Source organism: Oncorhynchus mykiss, chromosome Y (genome assembly GCF_013265735.2).
Source record: "Oncorhynchus mykiss isolate Arlee chromosome Y, USDA_OmykA_1.1, whole genome shotgun sequence".
Taxonomy (NCBI): domain Eukaryota; kingdom Metazoa; phylum Chordata; class Actinopteri; order Salmoniformes; family Salmonidae; genus Oncorhynchus; species Oncorhynchus mykiss.
In genome coordinates this window covers 13,074,055-13,099,389 of record NC_048593.1, presented here as the reverse complement: position 1 = coordinate 13,099,389, position 25,335 = coordinate 13,074,055, and the positions used below count along the sequence as shown (strand labels likewise).

The window sequence follows — 25,335 nt, the reverse complement described above, 5'->3', positions numbered from 1 at the left end:
GGCACCAGTGGGACGGTAGCGCCCCATCTCGACAACAGCAAGTGAAATTGCAGGGCGCCAAATTCAAAACAACAGAAATCCCATAATTATTCCTCAAACATACAAGTATTGTACACCACTTTAAAGATAAACTTCTTGTAAATCCAACCACAGTGTCCAATTTCAAAAAGGCTTTACGGTGAAAGCACACCATCTGATTATGTTAGGTCAGCGCCTAGTCACAGAAAACCATACAGACATTGTCCAGCCAAGGAGAGGGCTCACAAAAGTCAGAAATAGCGATTAAATTAATCACTAACCTTTGATGATCTTCATCAGATGGCACTCACAGGACTTAATGTTACAAAATAAATGTGTGTTTTGTTCGATAAAGTTAATCTTTATGTCCAAAAACCTCAGTTGAAATTGGCGCATTATGTACAGTAATTGTCATTGTCTCAAACAAACATCTATTGAAAGTGTAGATTCACATCAAATTACAGAAATACTCATCATAAACATTGATGAAAGATACAAGGGTTTAACATACGATTAAAGATAAACTTCTCCTTAATGCAACCGCTGTGTCAGATTTCAAAAAGGCTTTACGGCAAAGGCACACCATGCGATTATGTTAGGTCAGCGCCTAGCCACAGAAAACCATACAGCCATTTTCCAGCCAAGGAGAGGTGTCACAAAAGTCATTAAAATGAATCACTTACCTGTGATGATCTTCATCTGGTGGCACTCCCAGGTCTCCATGTTAGACAATAAATGTTAGTTTTGTTTGATAATGTCCATCTTTATGTCCAAAAACCTCAGATCAGTAATCCAAAGGCACAATGTGCGCTCACAATATCCAGACGAAAAGTTTTTAAAAAGTACAATAAAAGTTTGTAGAAACATGTCAAACAATGTTTAAAATCAAGCCTCATGTTGTTTTTGTCATAAATAATCAATAATATTTCAATCGGACAAAAGCTTCGTCAATAAAAAAGGTAAACAAGAAATGCGCACTCCCGATCACGCACTCCCGATCACGCTCATGGATGGAAATTTCCACTGTCCACTCATTGAAAGTGCTGTATCTCCCTCATTTTTCAGAGTAAAAGCCTGAAACAATGCCTAAAGACTGGCCACATGTAGAAGAAGTCATAGAGATCGAACTGGGTGCTAAGTCTTTGTATGGTGGATAGGCTTTCAATGGAAAAACAGCCTTTCAAAATAATAGTACTTCCTGGTTGGATTTTCCTCTGGTTTTCGCCTGCCGTATCAGTTCTATTATACTCACAGACACTATTTTAACAGTTTTGGAAACTTTAGAGCGTTTCTATCGAAATCTACTAATTATATGCATATCCTAGCTTCTCGGCCTGAGTAGCAGGCAGTTTAATTCGGGGGTTTGAACTTGCAACCTTCCGGTTACTAGTCCAACGCTCCAACCACTAGGCTACCCTGCCGGCTACCCTGCCCATTTCACTTATCAGTCACTGTATCACAATTCCAGTGGGTCAGAAGTTTACATACACTAACTCGACTGTGCCTTTAAACAGCTTGGAAAATTCCAGAGAAATTACGTCATGGCTTTAGAAGCTTTTAATTGACATAATTTGAGCCAATTGGAGATGTACCTGTGGATGTATTTCAAGGCCTACCTTCAAACTCAGTGCCTCTTTGCTTGACATCATGGGAAAATCAAAAGAAATCAGCCAAGACCTCAGGAAACAAATTGTAGACCTCCACAAGTCTGGTTCATCCTTGGGAGCAATTTCCAAACGCCTGAAGGTACCACGTTCATCTGTACAAACAATAGTACACAAGTATAAACACCATGGGACCACACAGCTGTCATACCGCTCAGGAAGGAGACGCGTTCTGTCTCCTAGAGATGAACGTACTGTGGTGCGAAAAGTGAAAATCAATCCCAGAACAACAGAAAAGGAACTTGGGAAGATGCTGGAGGAAACGGGTACAAAAGTATCTATATCCACAGTTAAATAAGTCCTATATTGACATAACCTGAAAGGCTGCTCAGCAAGGAAGAAGCCACTGCTCCAAAACCGCCATAAAAAGCCAGACTACGTTTTGCAACTGCACATGGGGACAAAGATCATACTTTTTGGAGAAATGTCCTCTGGTCTGATGAAACAAAAATAGAACTGTTTGGCCATAATGACCATCGTCATGTTTGTGGAAAAAGGGTGAGCCTTGCAAACCGAAGAACACCATCCCAACCGCGAAGCACGGTGGTGGCAACATCATGTTGTGGGGGTTCTTTGTTGCAGGAGGGACTTCATGAGGGAGGAAAATTATGTGGATATATTGAAGCAACATCTCAAGACATCAGTCTAAAGCTTGGTCGCAAATGGGTCTTCCAAATGGACAATGACCCAAGCATACTTCCAAAGTTATGGCAAAATGGCTTAAGGACAACAAAGTCAAGGTATTGGAGTGGCCATCACAAAGCCCTGACTTCAATCCTATAGAAAATGTGTGGGCAGAACTGAAACTGACTCACACTGAGTGTGCGAGCAAGGAGGCCTGCAAACCTGACTCAGTTACACCAGCTCTGTTTGGTGAATTTTGGACAATTCCTCCTAACTTATTGTGGGAAGCTTGTGGAAGGCTACCCAAAATGTTTGACCCAAGTTAAACAATTCAAAGGCAATGCTACCAAATACTAATTGAGTGTACAGTCGTGGCCAAAAGTTTTGAGAATGACACAAATATTAATTTTCACCAAGTCTGCTGCCTCAGTTTGTATGATGGCAATTTGCATATACTCCAGAATGTTACGAAGATTGATCAGATGAATTGCAATTATTTGCAAAGTCCTTCTTTGCCATGCAAATGAACTGAATCCCCAAAAACATTTCCACTGCATTTCAGCCCTGCCACAAATGGACCAGCTGATTATCTCGTTAACACAGGTGTGAGTGTTGACGAGGACAAGGCTGGAGACCACTCACGCTGATTGAGTTTGAATAACAGACTGGAAGCTTCAAAAGGAGGGTGGTGCTTGTAATCATTGTTCTTCCGCTGTCAATCATGGTTACCTGCAAGGAAACACATGCCGTCATCAATGATTTGCACAAAAAGGGCTTCACAGGCAAGGATATTGCTGCCAGTAAGATTGCACCTAAATCAACCATTTATCGGATCATCAAGAACTTCATGGAGAGTGGTTAAATTGTTGTGAAGAAGGCTTCAGGGCGCCCAAGAAAGTCCAGCAAGCGCCAGGACCGTCTCCTAAAGTTGATTCGGCTGCGGGATCGGGGCACCACCAATACAGAGCTTGCTCAGGAATGGCAGCAGGCAGGTGTGAGTGCATCTGCACGCACAGTGAGGCGAAGACTTTTGGAGGATGGCCTGGTGTCAAGAAGGGCAGCCAAGAAGCCACTTCTCTCCAGGAAAAACATCAGGGACAGACTGATATTCTGTGAAAGGTACATGGATTGAACTGCTGAGGACTGGGGTAAAGTCATTTTCCCTGATGAATCCCCTTTCCGATTGTTTGGGGCATCTGGAAAAAAGCTTGTCCGGAGAAGACAAGGTGAGCGCTACCATCAGTCCTGTAGTAAAGCATACAACAGTAAAGCATCCTGAGACCATTCATGTGTGGGGTTGCTTCTCAGCCAAGGGCTCACTCACAATTTTGCCTAAGAACACAGCTATGAATAAAGAATGGTACCAACACATCCTCAGAGAGCAACTTCTCCCAACCATCCAGGAACAGTTTGGTGACAAACAATGCATTTTCCAGCATGATGGAGCACCTTGCCATAAGTTAAAAGTGATAACTAAGTGGCTCGAGGAACAAAACATCAATATTTTGGGTCCATGGCTAGGAACTCCCCCGACCTTTATCCCATTGAGAACTTGTGGTCATTCCTCAAGAGACGGGTGGACAAACAGAAACCCACAAATTCTGACAAACTCCAAGCATTGATTATGCAAGAATGGGCTGCCATCAGTCAGGATGTGGCCCAGAAGTTAATTGACAGCATTTCAGGGCGGATTGCAGAGGTCTTGAAAAAGAAGGGTCAACACTGCAAATATTGACTCTTTGCATCAACTTCATGTAATTGTCAATAAAAGCCTTTGACACTTATGAAATGCTTGTAATTATACTTCAATGTTCCATAGTACCATCTGACAAAAATATCTAAAGATGCTGAAACAGCAAACGTTGCGGAATATAATATTTGTGTCATTCTCAAAACTTTTGGCCATGACTGTATGTAAACTTCTGACCCACTGGGAATGTGATGAAAGAAATAAAAGCTGAAATAAATCATTCTCTACTATTATTCTGACATTTCACATTCTTAAAATAAAGTGGTGATCCTAACTGACCTAAGACAGGGAATTTTTACTAGGATTAAATGTCAGAAATTGTGAAATACTTACACCTGAGCCAAAAACATTTAAAGTATGTAAACTTCCGACTTCTACTGTATGTGACTTATGTGGCAGGTTAGGAGAACTTACGTAGCAGGTTAGGATAATTAATGTGGCAGGTTAGGAGAATTAGGTTAAGGTTAGGAAAAGGGTTAGGGTTAGCGAAAATGCTTTCCCAACCTTCTGCGAAAAGTCACTTCTGGTCATAACTGTATGGAAGTGGCGTGTTTTCAAGGAGTCCCGTTTGTGTTGATTCAGTATAACAGGGATGATGGTGAGTATTGTTCTTCATCCTATCTGTGTTTCTCCGTAGCGAGGGGAGGAGCAGGAGGAAGAGGAGGAGGAGAGGAGTAACACCAAAATGAGTCTGGATAGATCAAGAACTCTGGACAGACTACGCAGCTTCAAACAGGTGAGGTCGCCGGTACCTCTGAAGAACACTCAAATTCTCATGCTGTGTTTAGACTCGGGTCATGTTGTAACTGTTGGTTCTGTCTGTTGCAGCGTTTCCCTGGTCAGGTGACTCTGAAGTCCAGCAGACTGCTTATGTCTCACGGCCAGTCCCGGAAGAAAACCATCTCCTCCTCCCCCCTCTCCCCTGCGGGGAGGCCTGAGACCCTAGCTGCCAGTGTCCAGACAGACACCGCTGACCTCTCAGAGCTCTCTGCCCCTTCCTCTGATGCCTGTGGTCACCTGCTAGGTGGTGCCACTGGGCCTCTCTCTGCCCCCTCCTCTCTAACTCCTCTCTCAGCGCTCCAGTCCTCTGCACCTCCACCACCTCCTCCTCCCCCACCCCCTCCCTCCTTAGAGGACCTCTCCAGTGAAGGAGGGGAGCGGGCTCACCCCACTAGCCCAGTTCGCCAGTCCAAGGCTGGGTTGGATTCAGAGCCTCTCCCTCTGGCTCCTTTCTCCCCACGGTTCTTTGACAGCAGTCAGCTGCAGACAGCCAGGAAGAAACTGAAGAAGACCGCCTCGCTGGACTCCTCACAGTGGAGGAGAGGTGAGTCATGACAACATACTATTACTAATAATGTATTTTAAAGGAATATTTCTAAATGAGAAATTGACTTGATTTTTCCTCTGACATTGTTCCATTCTCCCATCTCTACAGCGAGTTCCCCCATGGACGAGGTCCTGAACTCCCTCAAGCGAGGCAGCTTCCACCTGCGGAAGGCAGAGCTCCGGGTCCTAGCCCCCGATCCAGACGATGACGAGAGCAACAACATCCTGGCCCAGATCAGGCAGGGCGTTAGGCTGAGGAAGGTGCGGACGCGGCCGGACCAGCAGCGGCACCCCAAGGGCTCGTTCCCCCACTCTGCCGACGCTCTGACCCGCTCCATCCACGAAGCCCTGAGACGCATCAAGGAGGCTTCGCCTGAGTCCGAGTCTGAGGACGAGGGCCTGCCCTGCACCGACTGGGACTCTGACCTTTGATCTCAGCCTGCTACTATCTACTATTTCTGGCTCCACACGGACAGACCCAGAAAGCGGTGTAGAGATGTTTCCTGATGTTTTTTTTCTTCAGAAAATAGGTCAGAAGTAACTTTCTTACTGTTTCTTCTCGTCTTTGAAATGGACCACTAGCCTTTCCTCCTGGTTTTCTATGTTGTGCTCCTCCTGCTCTATCCCAAGTCAAGCACATTGAGATCCTTGTGATGGAAGTCACTATGGAAATGAAATTCCTTCATTCGATTCCTTCATTGTCCTGTACCAAGTGGGGGAATAAGGGCCCCTTGTCAGTGCACCGACTAGAAAGCTAGGGTTCTGGGATCACGTATGTAGACTGAACTATGAGGTTGGAGAGTTGAACTGTAGGTTGCTGTGGTGCGTTTGCTTTTACATGTGACAGGATTGAGCGTTTTCTTCAACGTTTCTTCAACCCCCTGCAGAATAAGGTGTGTTATTGCTTGGCTGGAACAAAAGCTTGCACCCACATGGGTGAGCTTGGCCACCCCTGGTATTGGGGTTGAGAAGTCACGATGATGTTCTCTGTAAGATCGGAGCCCTGACAGCCAGCCGAAGTATGCAGCTCTACCCAGGTGTCATTCATTCCATATACCATATTAATATTCATGAAGTGTGTTGTTTCTGTTGACATTTTTTAAAGTTTGCTTTTACCTTTTACGGTCATTTTTATTTCCAAAGGAGTGTTTTTTTTTTACTGCCTTGTTTTTACTGCTATTATTTTCCAAGCGAGTCCACTAGTACCGGTTTTACCAGGAGTCGCTTCATGTTTTTAATCTACCTTTCACTATTTTATCAGTTTTTATATCTAAGAGTTGTGTCAAAACTGAAACGATTCTTGCACTGTATGAAGGACACAATGAAGAAAGAATGCTGTACTGTTAGGAACTGAAGGACTGAGAGTGCACAACTGCTGTCCAAATTGTTTGGCCAGGTCATAGTACTGTATTTTTCCAGCACCATCTTCAGTGGTCTTGAAAAACAGTCACATAGAAATGTATGGTGCTGATATTATTGTCTGTCATATAGAATAGGGATCCTGTCAGCTCCATTCATCATATTTCTATCTGTGTGTTTACCTCACTGAATCCACCAGTGGTGTGGTAACTAACCTCAGTGAGTTAGTGGACTGAGCATATGGAGCTCATGCTGTGTCTTTATGGCAAGTGGTCAAAATCCAATCATGTGACTTTCTGCAGCATCCAGATCTCTGGCTGCGTCTCAGTATGAAGTGGGTTCCTCGTCTCCTCTCCATCTGCACTGATCTATAAAGCGTGGGTAGGTGACAGCAACATAGTGGAATTAGCTTTCCACGCTCTTAGTGCAGATGGAGAGAAGTTTAGGAGTCTAGAGGCAGTCATTTTAGTAATGAGATGCCCTCCTAGTCCTGTCTCATGTTCTCGGTAGACAGGTTTTTACAGTATGTATATCTGTTGGGAAATCACTCATTCATCATTGTATTTATGTATGTTTTCTTTTATACATATCTTTGTATAATCCAAATGTATTATTAGTTTCCATTTTTAGCCATCTAATCTTATTTCTGTCTACAGTTTGACCTATGACCTTATGCATGTGGCTGGCCTGGTCTGATTTGAAGATGAATCTGTCACTAGATAAGTGCAATATTAAACTGAAAAATGTATTATAATGTAATCAAGTGTACATCCTGAAAATACATGGGCATGCTTAAAAACGTATTTATTGAGTAACTTTTGTTTTAAGAAATGGAGTAAGGATTTATAAAGCAATATCACGCAATTTAATGTGCTTTTTAAGATGTTTGTTTTTTTTGCATTTGACTCGTCTTTTCCCGTCATCGCATTCCTAACTGCTTTATATATATCCCAGTTATTTTTCCCCTTCAAAATAAAACAAAGTACCAAAATGTCTCCCTGTCCTGTTCTTTGACTTGGCATCACAGAGCCATTAGAGCTCAGCGTTTGGCCAAACCAGCCAGCCTTCTGTTGGGCCTAGCACATCCACGTCAACCACAAATAGTAATTCATAAAAATACTGCCAGATGACCCCCTTTAGGCAGTAAGTGGATGTGATTTTAACTGGTCTCTACAGAGAAGAATGTACAGATTAGACAACCAAAGAAATTAGCAACATTCAGATGAGTGAAAATGGGGAAAATATTACACAACCCTCATTTGTTTAAATTGTTTTTTTATTTTACTATAAACTGAAAATTACAATTGTGTTTAAGCATGTGGCATAATCAACATTTAAAATTATTACTCAAACCTTTCTCCCCTTTCAAACTGTAGAAGTTCAGATCATAAATGAAACGCTATAAAGCCAACTCACTCAGACACCCCATTTAAGTCTCCCAAAGATACTAGAACCAACAACAAGCCCTTAAAGGTCGACGTTGGGCAAAAACTGAAAAATAATGGCTTTAAACTGTATAACTGATCACTGCGCCATCATACCAGGTCAATGCTTAACTTAAATAATTGGATGAATAAGATATTTGGCTAAAGAAGTGTTCTTACCAATCTCTACAGCTTCCATCCAAAAACAAATCGGTCGCAGCGCACGACACATCAACAAACCACCAAAGGCACACCCCATTACTGTTTGAGAAAGGGGCAGTGTCTGACCACTTTTCGTGCCCAAAGTTGACCTTTAAATAGTGTTCTTCACATATACATATAGTTATAATTTTTTATACATTATCACAGATTTTTGGCAATAGTAAATCCCACAAAAGTACCGTAGTTAGTTACCATTGATCCATATTTGTACCAAAGGCAACGTCAACAAAATTCACATTCTGTACAGGAAAATATTTTGGCAAAAGGAAAGAAAGTCTCTCTGCAATCCTCACCTGCTATGCACAAATTACTATAAATCCATTAGCTTTTTAAATAGTTCAAACATATTGCCAGTCTTTTTTTCTCATACCTAAAAAAAACCAACCAACCTTGATACCCACATATCAGACATAAAAAAAAAAGACAAGAGTAAGTGACAAACATCTTTGTTTGATACAATTCTCATTAAAATCTGTGGTTATAATATATCTGGAATAATAAATAAAGGGAAAACACCATGAACCAATCAATCATTGCACTTCCAAGTCGCAACAGAAACAAGGGGAGGGAAAATAAAGAAGAAAAAAAAATCATTGTTTTGGATTCACCCAAACATACAATTCCATTTTCACAAGAGCACTATAAATGTGTTATATTAGTATTTGTAATAAAAAAGTTTATAGAAAGGAAAGACTTCTGAGCCATACCCCAGCGTCTGGGCTTGGAGTAGCATTGTCTCTCCTAACATTTCCCAGAAGAAGAGGAAAGTACCTGAAAGTGAGACTTCAACATGTTTATTTTTCTTCTGGATGCTCCCTCTTTGTATTGCTCATTTAGTATAGAAGGTTGTCCAAGATCTGTTCTCAATCTTGGACAATATGCCAGATTCTTCTTCAATCTCCATGGTAACATTGTGATAGGAGGGAGGACATTGGGAGCGTTTCATAAAGTGACTGGGAGGTCATCTGTCTGACCTCTGACCCTTAGTCCTAGTCCAGTGTCAGATGGGGCCTCAGAGCGAACGGCCATAGAGTCCAGTGAAACGCTGTAAAGACCAGTGAGTCTGACTCTCCATTTCCATGACATCTGATCATCTGACTGTCCTTTTGGCTGACATTGATATCTCCATAGTAAACAGAGCAATAGTAGTACTGTAGTCATAACGGAATAAGAAACCAGTAGATGTAGAATAGTTCAAAAACAGACCTGAATGTGTGGCGACGACAGCGAAGAGTAAACAATAATAGCAAAACATCCACCAGCGAACGACTCTGGATGACTGAACTGAACTTTGCACCAAATAAAATGTAGAAAATGAGCGTTTCCTTTTACCTTTTCAAAGTCTGTGATGGAAGAAAACCCTGAAGCAAAATAACCGACCATATTCAACATCCCCTCCTATGGAATGCTAGCCAGACTCCGCAATTTTTTGTTGTTGTTGAAAATACAGTGCATTCGGAAAGTATTCAGACCCCTTGGCTTTTTCCACATGTTGTTACGTTACAGCCTTATTCTAAAATGGATTATATAAAAAATGTTACTCATCAATCTACACACAATAACCCATAATAACAAAGCGAAAAAAATATTGGCAAATTTGGCAAATGTATTAAATATAAAAAACAGAATTTACATAAGTATTCAGACCCTTTGCTATGAGACTCAAAATTGACCTCAGGTGCATCCTGTTTCCATTGATCATCTTTGAGATGTTTCTACAACTTGGAGTCCACCTGTGGTAAATTCAATTGATTGGACATGATTTGGAAAGGCGCACACCTGTCTATATAAGGTCCCACGGTTGACAGTGCATGTCAGAGCAAAAACCAAGCCATGGGTTCAAAGGAATTGTCCGTAGAGCTCCGAGACAGGATTGTGTCGAGGCACAGATCTGGGAAAGGGTACCACAAAATGTCTGCTGCATTGAAGGTCCCCAAGACTCTTCCTAGAGCTGGCCACCCTGCCAAACTGAGCAATCAGGGGAGGAGGGCCTTGGTCAGGGAGAACCCGATGGTCACTCTGACAGAGCTCCACAGTGCCTCTGTGGAGATGGGAGAACCTTCTAGAAGGACAACCGTCTCTGCAGCACTCCACCAATCAGGCCTTTATGGTAGAGTTGCCAGACAGAAGTCTCTCCTCAGTAAAAGCACATGACAGCGCACTTGAAGTTTGCCAAAAGGCACCTAAAGGACTCTCAGACCATGAAAAACAAAATTATCTGGTCTGATGAAACCCAGATTGAACTCTTTGGCCTGAATGCCAAGTGTCACGTCTGGAGGAAACCTGGCACCATCCTTACAGTGAAGCGTGGTGATGGCAGCATCATGCTGTGGGGATGTTTTTCAGCGGCAGGTACTGGGAGACTAGTCAGGATTGAAAGAAAGATGAATGGAGCAAAGTACAGAGAGACCCTTGATGAAAACCTGCTCAAGAGCTCTCAGAACCTCAGACTGGGCCGAAGGTTCATCTTCCAACAGGACAACGGCCCTAAGCACACAGCCAAGACAACACAGGAGTTGTTTCGGGACAAGTCTGAATGTCCTTGAGTGGTCCAGCCAAGCCTGGACTTGAACCTGGGCTCGAACATCTCTGGAGACCTGAAAATAGCTGTGTAGTGACCCTCCCCATCCAACCTGACAGAGCTTGAGAGGATCTGCAGAGAATAATGGGAGAAACTCCCCAAATACAGGTGTGCCAAGCTTGTAGTGTCATACCCGATTTGAAGGTGCTTCAACAAAGTACTGAGAAAGGGTCTGAATACTTACGTAATTGTGATATTCATTTTTTTTGCAAAAAAATTCTAAAAACCTGTTTTTGCTTTGTCATTATGTGGTATTGCATGTAGATTGATGGCGAAAAAAAAAAATATTTTTTTTAGAATAAGGCTGTAACCTAACACAATGTGGAAAAAAATCAAGGGGTTCTGATTACTTTCCAAATGCACTGTAAATATTTGAGCAGTTTGTAGTCAGAGCGTAAATAACATTCCACAGGGAGGAAGAAGAAGAGATGGAAGGCAGGGAAGGCAGGGTGTAAGCAAAGCCTCAACAGGACCTCTGTGAAGTGAGTGAGTGTATGTGCATACAGTATACAGGTGTACCAGCATTATGCACATTGTGAACATTAGCCAAAACTAAATCCAAGCGAGCAAGTCTATCTATTTACTACCAATGTGCACGTTTTCAGTAGAGTGGAGCATAATGACTATATGTGTAATAATAACAGAGTGAATATTTTCGTGCAGTGCCTTTGTGCACTGACTAGCAATATTCTCCTGTCACTGTGTTGTTATAATGGTGGTGATGGTGTAGGAATACTGAAGCTCCACCAGGGGGCTCTGTAGTGGCACTTCTCTCCTCTAGCTGCTGCTGCCCTCAATGAGTCTGGCCAGGCTGTCTCTGAGCTCTGTCAGCTCAAAGATCTTCCCGTCCAGCAGCTCCAGCAGGGTGCGCAGACTCTTCCTGAAGGCCTCTCTCTCCAGCTGACTGCCCTCCAGACGCTGCTCTAACTCCACCAGCTGAGCTTCCAACGTCTGGTTCCTCTCCTCCGTCTCCTGGGAGTGGAGGGGAGCAGGTGTTAACATGTGCACACACACACATTCATAAAACACTCACTCGTTAACAGTGAAAACGTAACATTATGATTATAACTACTGTTCCCTGAAGGAGGGGAACGAGGTACAACATACTATGGGGGCGTCGCACTCTCGCGACTTCAGTTGAGGGATCTAAAATCACGCCTGACAAGGCCAATGAAATCTGTGCCTTGCTGGAAGCCCTGCCTTCCCCAGGTGATACGCCATATTCTCAGAACATAACATATTCATGTTCGAGACGCGATTCATGGGAACGTTGCGAGAACATTCACGTGTCCAGGTTCCTGAGGGTGAGGAGAATATCCCATCAACGGTCCCCTGAAACGTGTCTAGAACATTCACGTGTCCAGTTTCCTGAGGGTGAGGAGAATATCCCATCAACGGTCCCATGAAACGTGTCTAGAACATTCACGTGTCCAGTTTTCTGAGGGTGAGGAGAATATCCCATCAACGGTCCCATGAAACGTGTCTAGAACATTCACGTGTCCAGTTTTCTGAGGGTGAGGAGAATATCCCATCAACGGTCCCATGAAACGTGTCTAGAACATTCACGTGTCCAGTTTCCTGAGGGTGAGGAGAATATCCCATCAACGGTCCCATGAAACGTGTCTAGAACATTCACGTGTCCAGTTTCCTGAGGGTGAGGAGAATATCCCATCAACGGTCCCATGAAACGTGTCTAGAACATTCACGTGTCCAGTTTTCTGAGGGTGAGGAGAATATCCCATCAACGGTCCCATGAAACGTGTCTAGAACATTCACGTGTCCAGTTTTCTGAGGGTGAGGAGAATATCCCATCAACGGTCCCATGAAACGTGTCTAGAACATTCATATCTTATGTTCTGAGAACATGGCAACCATGTTCTGTGTATGTTTGGTGGGACATTGATTGAATATTCTCCTAACCCAACAGAAAACTGGACACATGAATGTTCTTGCAACGTTCCCATGAAACATGTCTAGAACATTCATGTCATAAGTTCTGAGAACATAGTAACTACATTCTGGGTAAGTTATATTGTGTAACAGTATAGACTTTACGTCCGTCCCCTCTCCCCGACCTGGGTGCGAACCAGGGACGCTCTGCACACATCAACAGTCACCCTCGAAGCATCGTTACCCATCGCTCAACAAAAGCCACAGCCCTTGCAGCGCAAGGGGAACAACTACTTCAAGGTCTCAGAGTGAGTGATGTCACCGATTGAAACGCTATTAGCGCACACCACCGCAAACTAGCTAGCCATTTCACATCGGTTACAATTGGACATTACGGGAATGGTCTCTTGGACATATTTATTGCACATCCCAGGAACATTCCTATGAAGATTTTAGTTAATGACCTAATGGGAACTACGGGAATGTTCTCTAAAGTTGTTTGTTGTGAGCTGAGAAGTCCCGACCCCTTTTCGAAGAAAGGAAATACCGTCTGTACCAGCTGTCCTGGATCCGACAAAGAAACCACTCGGATTGCCCGCGTCTGGAGACGGCAGGATATTGCCTCCCCCAAAACGGACACCAAGGCCTTGGGAACAGTCGACGTGATGACGGCCCAGGAGCGTGAGGGGCGCGCAACATATTGTAGCCTGTAACCCGACATCACCGTTCGCATGATCCAGAGAAACACTGTGCATGCGCGCCATTGGTTAGAGCAGACAGCAAGCCTCCTGTCAAGTGCCATCTGAAGGGGCGCTACGCCATCTTGTGGACTGATAGAGATGGGATATTTTTTTGTTTCGACCACCATGTGTCTGAACGTGGAGAAGGGACACTTTATTGAACCCACATGTGGGAGACGAAACACATTTGGTACCCGTGAACACTGTGGAACTTTGAGTTGACACAACTGTGTTTATGCGCCAAGGTTTGCCTGGAACCCGGGCCAGGCTGTGTTCACGGACTCCGGCAATCAGTGACGTACCCCGATTGGCAGTGCCCCTTGATGGTACTTCTGTCACAGCGAGCCTGCCACGGTTTTAGCCGGTGACCGGCTGGCACCCAGCGCTGGACCCGTACGCATTAAAAATAGACCCAGGAAAACCGCTATCATGAAGGTTATCATACACACTAGCCATAGATACCAGCGCCTCAGCACCTTACAACTCAGCTGGAAAAGGGCCAGACAGCTTTGAAAAACTGACCCCTTCTGTGGTAAAAAACAGGCGATTCGTAATAGAATCTAATTCCCCAGGAATGAAACCAATTATAGAACCCATAACAGTGTATCACTAAGCACCTCATAGGGACTAGTGAGCAATGAGCCACCTATGGGGGAGGACTGCCCCCTTGTGGACAGAGAGTAAATCCACTAACTTATTACCATCACCCTGGGGAGATTGATATACAGTACCCTCAGAAAGTATTCATAACGCATGGCTTGTTCCACATTTTGTTGTGTTACCGCATGATTTCTAAATGGATTAAATATATGTTCTTCACACACACACACACACACACACAACTACCCCATAATGACAAAGTAAAAACAAGTTTTAGAAATGATTGCACGTTTTTAAAATGAAGTACAGAAATATCTAATTTACATACAGTGCCAGTCAAAAGTTTGGACACACCTAATCATTTCAGGGTTTTTCTTTATTTTTACTATTTTTCTAGTGAAAACATCAAAGCGATGAAATAACACATATGGAATCATGTAATAACCGAAAAAAAAGTGTTAAACCAATCAAAATAAGAGCTCAAGTCTGTGTCTTTGTGAGACGCAGAGTAGGTGAATGAACGATCTCCGCATATGTGGTTCCCACCCTGAAGCATGGAGGAGTGTGATGGTGCTTAGCTGGTGACACTGTCAGTGATTTATAATTGAAGTCGGAAGTTTACATACACCTTAGCCAAATACATTTAAACTCAGTATTTCACAATTCCTGACATTTAATCTGAGTAAAAAATCCCAGTTTTAGGTAAATTAGGACCACCACTTTATTTTAAGAATGTGAAATGTCAGTATAATAGTAGTGAGAAGGATTTATTTCAGCTTTTATTTATTTCATCACATTCCCAGCTGGTCAGAAGTTTACATACACTCAATTAGTATTTGGTAGCATTGCCTTTAAATTGTTTAACTTGGGTCAAACGTTTTGAGTAGCCTTCCACAAGCTTCCCACAATAAGTTGGGTGAATTTTGGCCCATTCCTCCTGACAGAGCTGGTGTAACTGAGTCAGGTTTGTAGGCCTCCTTGCTCGCACACAGTCATTGTCCATTTGGAAGACCCATTTGGGACCAAGCTTTTTACTTCTTGACTGATGTCTTGAGATGTTGCTTCAATATATCCACATAATTTTCCTCCCTCTTGATGCCATCTATTTGTGAAGTGCACCAGTCCCTCCTGCAGCAAAGCACCACCACAACATGATGCTGCCACCCCCATGCTTCACGGTTGGGATGGTGTTCTTCGGTTTGCAAGCCTCCCCCTTTTTCCTCCAAACATAACGATGGTCATTATGGCCAAACAGTTATATTTTTGTTTCATCAAACCAGAGGACATTTCTCCAAAAAGTACGATCTTTGTCCCCATGTGCAGTTGCAAACCGTAGTCTGGCTTTTTTTAATGGCGATTTTGGAGCAGTGGCTTCTTCCTTGCTGAGCGGCCTTTCAGGTTATGTCGATATAGGATTCATTTTACTGTGGATATAGATACTTTTGTACCTGCTTCCTCCAGCATCTTCACAAGGTCCTTTGCTGTTGTTCTGGGATTGTTTTGCACTTGTCACACCAAATGACGTTCATCTCTAGGAGACAGAATGTATCTCGTTCCTGAGCAGTATGACGGCTGTGTGGTCCCATGGTGTTTATACTTGTGTATTATTGTTTGTACACGTGAACGTGGTACCTTCAAGCGTTTTGAAATTGCTCCCAAGGATGAACCAGACTTGTGGAGGTCTACAATTTTTTTCTGAGGTCTTGGCTGATTTCTTTTGATTTTCCAATGATGTCAATCAAAGAGGCACCGAGTTTGAAGGTAGGCCTTGAAATGCATCCACAGGCACACTTCAAATTGACTCAAATTATGTCAATTAGCATATCAGAAGCTTTTAAAGCCATTACATAATTTTCTGGAATTGTCCTATTTGTTTATAGGCACAGTCAACTTAGTGTATGTAAACCTCTGACCCACTGGAATTGTGATACAGTGAATTAATCCATCTGTAAACAATTGTTGGAAAATGTACTTGTGTCATGCACTAACTGACTTGCCAAAACTATAGTATGTTAACAAAACATTTGTGGAGTGTTTGCAAAACAAGTGATAATGACTCCAACCTAAGTGTATGTAAACTTCCGACTTCAACTGTATTTATAATTGAAGGCACACTTAACCAGCATGGCTACCACAGCATTCTGCAGCGATAAGCCATCCCATCTGGTTGCCATGTTCTCAGAACATAAGATATGAATGTTCTAGGCAAGTTTCAGGGGAACATTGCTAGAACATTCATGTGTTCAGTTTTCTTTGGGTTAGGAAAATATTCCATCAATGTCCCACAGCTCCAGGCCGTGTAGTGAAGGAAAAGCAGCCAACAAGTGCTCAGCATATGTGGGAACTCCTTCAAGACTGTTGTAAAAGCATTCCAGGTGAAGCTGGTTGATGCTGGTTCAAGGAAAAGGGTGGCTACTTTGAAGAATCTAAAATATATTTTGATTTAACACTTTTTTGGTTACTACATGATTCCATATGTGTTATTTCATAGTTTTGATGTCTTCACTATTATTCTACAATGTAGAAAATAGTAAAATAAAGAAAACCCCTTGAATGAGTAGGTGTGTCCAAACTTTTGACTGGTACTGCAAGTATTCACACCCCTAAGTCGATACCTACCTACAGCAGTGAATCTTTCTGGGTACGTTTCTAAGAGCTTTCCACACCTGGATTGTGCAACCTTTGCCCACTACTCTTTTCAAAATTATTCTAGCTCTGTCAAATTGGTTGTTGATCATTGCTAGACAACCATTTTCAGGTCTTGAAAATATTGAGAGTAGTATTCCGTAATTGGATTTTCCACAAACATAACACTTAGTTTTCAAGACAAAAATGTAGTACTTTAGTACCTTGTTGCAAACAGGATGCATGTTTTAGAATATTTTGTATTCTGTACAGGCTTTCTTCGACCGGTTTCCTTCCTCTCCCGCAACTGAGTTAGGAAGCACGTCTGTATCTTTGTAGTGACGGTGTATTGATACACCATCCAAAGTGTAATTAATAACTTCACAATGCTCAAAGGGATATTCAATGTCTGCTTTTTTTTTTACCCGTCTAACGGTGGAATTGCTTGGGTATCTCTTTTATTTAATATACGTAGCTAAGGGAGGTTTTCCAATACCTCGCAAAGAAGGGTGGATAAAAAATGTTTTTTTTTTTTTAAACAGACAATGAATATCCATTTGAGCATGGTGATGTTATTAATTACACTTTGGATGGTGTATCAATACACCCAGTCAATACAAAGATACAGGCGTCCTTCCTTACTCAGCTGCCGGAGAGGAAGGAAACCGCTAAGGGAGTTCACCATGAGACCAATGGGGACTTTAAATCAGTTATAGAGTTTAATGGCTGCAATAGGAGAAAACTGAGGATCAACAACATTGTATTTACTCCACAATACTAACCTAATTGACAGAGTGAAAAGAAGGAAGCCTGTACAGAATATTTATTGTTCTCCAAAACCTTCATCCTGTCTGCAACAAGGCACTAAAGTAATACTCCCAAAAATTTGGCAAAGCAATTTACTATTTGTCCTGAATAAAAAGTGTTATGTTTGGGGCAAATCCAAAACAACACATTACTGAGTACCACTCTCCATATTTTCAAGCATAGTGGTAGCTGAATCATGTTATGGGTATGCTTGTAATCGTTAAGGACAGGGGAGACTATCCGGATAATAAAGAAATGGAATGGCGCTAAGCGCAGGTAAAATCATAGAGGAAAATCTAGCTCAGTCTGCTTTCCACCAGACAGTGGGAGATGAATTCCCCTTTCAGCAGGACAAAACACAAGGCCAAATCTACATTGGAGTTGCTTACCAAGAAGACGGTGAAATTGGTTTCCCATTTAGAAAGATGGAGAACAAGCTATGCTGAAGTTTTGGGCAGGTACAGCCAACAAGCACAAAAATTATATTGTAATATTGTCAAAACTATACGATATATCGTCAAAAATAATATCCCGATATGTAACTTCATACATTTTTTCTCCAATCATTATCCAGGGGATGAGCACGCTCAACCGCTAAGGGACCGTTTAGTTAGTGCCACATAAGACAGTCCCGTGTTCCAAATGTTTGTTTTGGCAGCGTGAATCCTACCTGTCAACACCGAGGTGAAGAGAGGAATAATTGAATCAATGAATCTGATGCCTCAAACTTATCTCCTGTGGAAGGCGGGGCTTCCAGCGAGGCGCAGATTTCATTGGCCTTGTCAGGTGTAATTTTAGATCCTTCAACTGAAGTCACGAGAGTGCCACTGCCCACACTATGTTGTACCGAAGCTGACTGACTGAACAGGTGTGTAAAGGCCCAGTGCGGTGTGTTCATTCGTCTCGCCTGCAGTTTCTGTGTTAGTGATTCCTTTTCAGTCTGGAACTCATTGGCGCTCTCCACTTCCTCTTTCAGCCTCTCCAGTTCCTGCAGGGAGGGAAGAGATACATTTACAAGTTTCAAGTTTTATTTGTCACATGCACAAGTACAGTGAAACACTTAATTTGCAAGCCCTTCCCAACAGTGCAGTATTCAATGTCAAAATAGTTGAACCAACAAAAAAAACCCCAGGAGAAATAAGAGATGAGGAAAGAAAAAAGGAGAATGTAAGCTATATACAGGGTCAGTGCCAGTACCAAACTTACAATGTGCAGGGATACTGGAATGGCTCTAAAGACACAGGGCTTACATGTATGCTTTTCTCCCTCACAAATGCAGTTTAAATGCCACAAGCACTTGCGCACACACACTCCTTACCTCCTCCTTGGACTTTAATGCCGACTCCAGTTCTTCTATGGTCTGGTTGAGCTCAGTCTTCTGGGATTTGATGACGGTCATCTGACCACTCACACACTCCAGCTCTGTCACCTGAGGACATACACAGTGTGGGTAATCATACAGTTAAAAAAAAATATGTATAATGTTCTTTGCGTAACCATTCTGATCCGTTTGTTCTATTTCTAATATCTCAATTACTTTCACATTACACTTCGAAGTAAGTATTCCGATATGTTTTATTTGTAAAGACAAGTAGTTGAATATTGGAATGTATTTGAAAATACACTTGGAAAGTATTGGTATGTATTTAAAAAGAGTCAAATACACTGACTCAAAAACACTCGCATGCATTTAACGGAGGTATTTGGAAATAATTTGAAAAATAAGTATTTGAAAATACTTTCAAAAAGTTCCAATACAAGTTTTTGATTCGGGCCACATTATTTGAAAAGAAAAACAAAAAAAACACAGAAAATAAGTATTTAAATAACAGATCATCAAATACACATGTATTGAAAACCAGGTCTGCTCTCTTACCCGTTTATAAACTCAGTCTTACTAGTTTGTATAGTTAATTTATCTTAGCCATTTGTGTATTCTCTCTCTATTACTTTATAAAGTTAGTCAGTCTTACGCGTGTATGTAGTCTCTCAGCCTCCTCCTGGTAAGCAGCCAGTTGTTGTTTCCACTGTTTGACATTGGCTGTGGACTCCAGCAGAGCTGCTGTCAGCTTGGCATTGTTGCCCTTCAGGGCTGCCAGCTCGGCCTCCCAGTGCTTGTTTATACTGGACGAACTAGAGACAGACAGACAGCCAACCATAAACTTCAGAAGTTTTTAGGTGACCATGAGTGGAGACCAAGATCCAGACTGATTTAGACCAGGACATGAATGCTTTTTTTGTAGTCTTGAGTGGTCTTAAGACCACAAGATTAACACTCCATCTCAGATAAAACGTCATAATTGTCTTCCTGAAGAATAGAAATGCTATCATTTGACTCTTGGGTAGAATACTAAACCATTCCAGCAGCAATGTACAAATTATACATGTTCAACTTCCTGTTCATCAGCATTACCAAGCTCAGAGGGCAGAGGTGACATAAGGGGAACCACATATAGTGAATATGGAGAGCATTTCCATTCATTTAGTAATTCATAATTAAATCAGAGTGTTTTAATGTAATACTTTACTGCTGTCCAGGGGCTCTGGGACCACATGAATAAGAGATGGATAAATAGACACATCCAAGGCCTGGCCGGGCGAACCTCACGCACGCACGCACTGTACTGCTGCTGTGCCAATTTCACTTTAAACCATCACTCTAAAGAGAGGTCCCAGTGGACAGTTAAACCCCCCCCCCCCATTACTAGGCTGAACATGGGAGCACTGTGGAGTACTGCGTCTGTTCAGCGTGTAACAGAGGAAGATGAGGGAATTTTAAATTAGGGAATTGGAAGACAGTTTTTGTATTTAAATTGGTGTTAGCTTAACATTTCCACAGAACTGAATGTGTTCATTTCTTCAGCCTTCGTCCACCGTCCGACCATGCGTTGCCCAATAAGGTGCACTCTCTTTGGGCTTGGCACCCTACTCCTGCCCCCGGGTTTTAGAGCCTGGTTCTTACCTGTGAGAGAAGGGCAGTTGGTTCTGAGATGGCTCGGCACGGGGCTCGGGGAGGTACTGCGGCGTTTCGGGGGTGGTTCCCCTCTCGTCATCAGTACCGTTGATGCTCTCCGGGGTCAAAGGTGACTGCATGTCGCCGGTGGCTGACTCCTGGAATGACGTAAACCAGAAGGTTAAAATAATAAAAATACCCATAAACTGTTGTTGTATGTTCTCATGTGCTGGGCAAAGAAAAGACTGGTGTAATGTGGAGAGAATATCTGCAAAAATGATTTATACTCCACAGAAAGTGATGTTACATTTAGTTTTTCAAATGAGTTTGTTTATTCTCAAGTGAGTAGGACTATGTGTTTTTAAGTGAGCCTGAAACATCACTTTATGGGAGCATAAATATCTGACATTGGGAGATAAGAGCGTTCATCTGAGACTGAGAAGGAGTTCATTAATCTGGGTGTTAATCTGATATTAGGATGGGAGAGAGAGAGGGGTTGTTAATCCACGGCGGAAGGCAGGGTTCTCCCCAAAGAGTGGAACAGTGCCATTCAACACCTTGTTCAAATCTGGTTTAAATATATACTGTACATCCATTTTTCTAAGATACTGCTGTGACAACATTCTGGGGAGACCCCCTGAAGGGGTGGGCTGGAGTGTGTTAGCCTAGGGTTGGGTGGAAGCTGGAGGTGTCAACGCTGGACTGGGGTAGGAGGCGACGCAGGAGGGTTATCTGAGACTGGGGTCAGATGACAATGATTTTGATTTCATTTTACCTTCTTTCTTACAGGTACTTTGGGAGGTACTTTGGGAAGTACTGGGAGCACATTCTTTTTAACTGCAGCGACCTGGGAAAGAGTTGCAGGGGAGAAGAGATGGGTTGAATGAGCCAATTGAAAGCTGGGGGTGGTTGGGTGGCCAGGTTGGGAGTTTAGCCAGGAAACTGGAGTGAACACACTACTCTTGCTATGGGAGTTGTGACCACGGACACTCCCATTAGGAATCAGTTTAACGTCTCATCCATGGGACTTGACGCTTTTGCAGGGTCGTGTTTCCAATCACTTCCTATGATACTTATATCATTTAAGATTCACTCCCATTGTTTTCCGGGAAAAAAATAAATAATATATGTAAGGGAAGGGTTATCCTGGTCCAAAGACCCCATGAGGATGGGGTTAGGATTAGGGGTGTTTGTGGTTGGGATTACCTGAGAAGGGGTGCTGGTGAGTTCCATCTTCTCCTGGGATTTCTCCTTGGCTAACCGAGCTGCCTCTTTAAACTCAGCAAACTTCTCTGCAAACTGTGAAAGAACCACAAAGACACAGACCAAACTGACTAAACCAGTCTGTGCGTTTGTGATGTGTGTGTCTGTACGCACACGCGTGTTTGTGAGCGTAAGCTTGCGTATGTGTCTCCCTGTCCAAGTCTGTGATCCCCCACATGCTTCAGGATGTCCACCATAGAGAGAAATAGTAATGGCGTCTTTTTGTAGGCACCAACTCCGCCAAGGTTCGTTGGACAAGGCCTATGGGGAAATGAATGGCGTTTCCGTAGGATTTTTCCGATTAACGCAGAAAATAAGGTCTGTGGTAAACACAGGCTTAGGAGATCTTATACGTTTGTTCTATGAGATAATCTTTATCAGCAAAACTTTTTGTGAACTTTGAAGCATTTATGTAATGAAAAAATAAGCACATGAAGGCTTCATAATTCATAAAGGTCATGTTAACTGACTGATATCTCACAGAACAAAACGTAGAAGATCTCCTAAGCCTGTGTTTACCTCAGAACTTTTTGGGGGGCGTTTATCCTAAAAACCCTATTCTTTCCTCATTAAATTTTCCCCATAGGGAAGGCTGAACGAACCAGAGGTAACTCATTTCCTGGTTTTAGGACGACACGCTGGCGAGCTCTATTGACCCTGTATCCAAGCAAACAAAGGTAACCTGCCTAAATGACTAATCGCCCTGAAGCACTAACTTATGTCATCATGAAGTGCTTTGATCCCAGCTGGACAAGAGGAATACCTATGTGAGAATACGGTTCATCGGCTACAGTTCAGCTTTCAACACCATAGTCCCTTCAAAGCTCATCGCTGAACTCCTCTCTCTGCAACTGGATCCTGGACTTCCTGACACGCAGACCGCAGGCGGTGAGCATAGGCAACAACAACCTCCTCCATGGTGACTTTCAACATGGGGGCAAGCAGGGGTGTGTGCTGAGCCCCCTCCTGTATTCCCTGTACACCCATGACTGCGTGGCCATGCATGACTCAAACACCATCATTAAGTTTGCCGACGACACAACAGTGCCTCGGAACAACAGGCTCCGAGACAGCTTCTACCACAGGCCATCAGAATGCAAAACAGCTAACCCTATGACTTTAGTGACTATTTGCACCCTAGAGCCTATCTGCACTGACTCTCCACACATCCAACCCTTACACACAAGCACACACACACACACATAACCACCCACAAGAACACACACAGCTGCTCTAGTATATGAGTGGTAAGTTGAGCCATTTTTAACATTCAGCATCACTCCGACAAGGGAAATATAGTAAGGATGTGACGGTTTCAAATGTTTAGGATATGACGGCGTCGGTTCCAAACCGATCCTAATGTAGAGTGCGTCGGTCAGAAAACGTTCAAACGTTACAAATCGCAGATTCAATAACATGGTTTTGCTCATATTACTTTCTCTCTACCATCCCAAAAAATACCTCACCTTTTGTGACATCTTCAGTGTCAAACTGCGCACTGTGCCCAGCTTTGCGAGATGTAGTCGGCCTGTTCCTGATCTTGCACATCTGCGCGGCACCTTCAGCATTCAAATGCTAAAATGTCTTGCGCAATATTAGGCTTCATTAGATGAGTGACAACCCACGTAATTCTCTAGGTTATTGTTATCTATGCACGGTTGAAAATGGTATTTTACTGGTGTAAAAAAGTGAGCTAACGGAGACACAACTCTCATCTGGCTATACATGCTGAACGTGGCTTACAATAGATTTGATTTAGATTGTTCAGGTTCACCATCAGTAATAGATTTGATTTAGATTGTTCAGGTGTACCATCAGTAATAGTTTTGCTTTAGATTGTTCAGGTGTACCATCAGTAATAGATTTGATTTAGATTGTTCAGGTGTACCATCAGTAATAGATTTGATTTAGATTGTTCAGGTGTACCATCAGTAATAGATTTGATTTAGATTGTTCAGGTGTACCATCAGTAATAGATTTGATTTAGATTGTTCAGGTGTACCATCAGTAATAGATTTGATTTAGATTGTTCAGGTGTACCATCAGTAATAGATTTGATTTAGATTGTTCAGGTGTACCATCAGTAATAGATTTGATTTAGATTGTTCAGGTGTACCATCAGTAATAGATTTGATTTAGATTGTTCAGGTGTACCATCAGTAATAGATTTGATTTAGATTGTTCAGGTGTACCATCAGTAATAGATTTGATTTAGATTGTTCAGGTGTACCATCAGTAATAGATTTGATTTAGATTGTTCAGGTGTACCATCAGTAATAGATTTGATTTAGATTGTTCAGGTGTACCATCAGTAATAGTTTTGATTTAGATTGTTCAGGTTCACCATCAGTAATATATTTGATTTAGATTGTTCAGGTGTACCATCAGTAATAGATTTGATTTAAACTATCAGTGCATATGGTCATTTTTAGATATACACGTTAAATTTGATGATTTCATAATGAGGAATCACTTTTGTGAGGCAAACTGCATGTAGTGATGTGCAGTTCGCAAACGATACGTTCTTTTTGAACAACTATTTTTACTGACTCGAGAGTCATGATTCGTTTTTCTCAGTGACTTGTTCATTTGACCCGCTGGCTGCAATGAGTCCTATAGCACGACATCTCAAACAGGGGTACGCTCAATGAGTCCTATAGCACGACATCTCAAACAGGGGTACGCTCAATGAGTCCTATAGCACGACATCTCAAACAGGGGTACGCTCAATGAGTCCTATAGCACGACATCTCAAACAGGGGTACGCTCAATGAGTCCTATAGCACGACATCTCAAACAGGGGTACGCTCAATGAGTCCTATAGCACGACATCTCAAACAGGGGTACGCTCAATGAGTCCTATAGCACGACATCTCAAACAGGGGTACGCTCAATGAGTCCTATAGCACGACATCTCAAACAGGGGTACGCTCAATGAGTCCTATAGCACGACATCTCAAACAGGGGTACGCTCAATGAGTCCTATAGCACGACATCTCAAACAGGGGTACGCTCAATGAGTCCTATAGCACGACATCTCAAACAGGGGTACGCTCAATGAGTCCTATAGCACGACATCTCAAACAGGGGTACGCTCAATGAGTCCTATAGCACGACATCTCAAACAGGGGTACGCTCAATGAGTCCTATAGCACGACATCTCAAACAGGGGTACGCTCAATGCCGTCGGGGTACGCCAAATAAAAATGCGCTTAACTTTAAAAAAAAAAAAATTATAAAAAATTCAAACAGTCCATTTATATTTTCCAACGGGGCTATACATTTGGGTTAGTTTTTTCTCTCTCACCTGAGTAGCCTCGTTTCACTGCCAAAAATAAAATGAAACCATCTGGTGTTCAGCGAAATAACAACACAATGTCAAATACAGGGAGCCTAAACAAATAATTAACATCCAAATCACATTATGTAACGGTTTTCTTCCTGGGAAGGAGAGGCAGACCAAAACGCAGCGTGGTTGAAGTTCATGGT

The 25,335-nt window shown here is 42.6% G+C and overlaps 2 protein-coding genes across 3 annotated transcripts in view; one reads left to right on the top strand and one right to left on the bottom strand.

Moving 5' to 3' along the window:
• Window positions 1-7,736, top strand: part of LOC110509662 (junction-mediating and -regulatory protein) — a 58,822-nt gene extending 51,086 nt beyond the window's left edge. Inside the window, exons 8-10 of the mRNA XM_021590679.2 lie at window positions 4,694-4,792; window positions 4,885-5,380; window positions 5,492-7,736. Coding sequence (XP_021446354.2) covers window positions 4,694-4,792; window positions 4,885-5,380; window positions 5,492-5,814 — 918 coding nt within the window. The 3' untranslated portion in view covers window positions 5,815-7,736. The remainder of the gene's footprint in view (window positions 1-4,693; window positions 4,793-4,884; window positions 5,381-5,491) is intronic.
• A 3,482-nt stretch (window positions 7,737-11,218) lies between these two features.
• LOC110509661 (homer protein homolog 1) overlaps window positions 11,219-25,335 on the bottom strand; it is a 70,119-nt gene continuing 56,002 nt past the window's right edge. Inside the window, exons 4-10 of one of the 2 annotated variants that reach the window (XM_021590677.2) lie at window positions 21,790-21,882; window positions 21,359-21,430; window positions 20,593-20,741; window positions 19,604-19,763; window positions 18,949-19,059; window positions 18,538-18,618; window positions 11,219-11,940 (exon numbers count right to left, since the gene is read on the bottom strand). In XM_021590677.2, the coding sequence (XP_021446352.1) occupies window positions 11,746-11,940; window positions 18,538-18,618; window positions 18,949-19,059; window positions 19,604-19,763; window positions 20,593-20,741; window positions 21,359-21,430; window positions 21,790-21,882 (861 nt within the window). In that variant the 3' untranslated portion in view covers window positions 11,219-11,745. The remainder of the gene's footprint in view (window positions 11,941-18,537; window positions 18,619-18,948; window positions 19,060-19,603; window positions 19,764-20,592; window positions 20,742-21,358; window positions 21,431-21,789; window positions 21,883-25,335) is intronic. The other variant, XM_021590678.2, reaches the window with a different exon arrangement.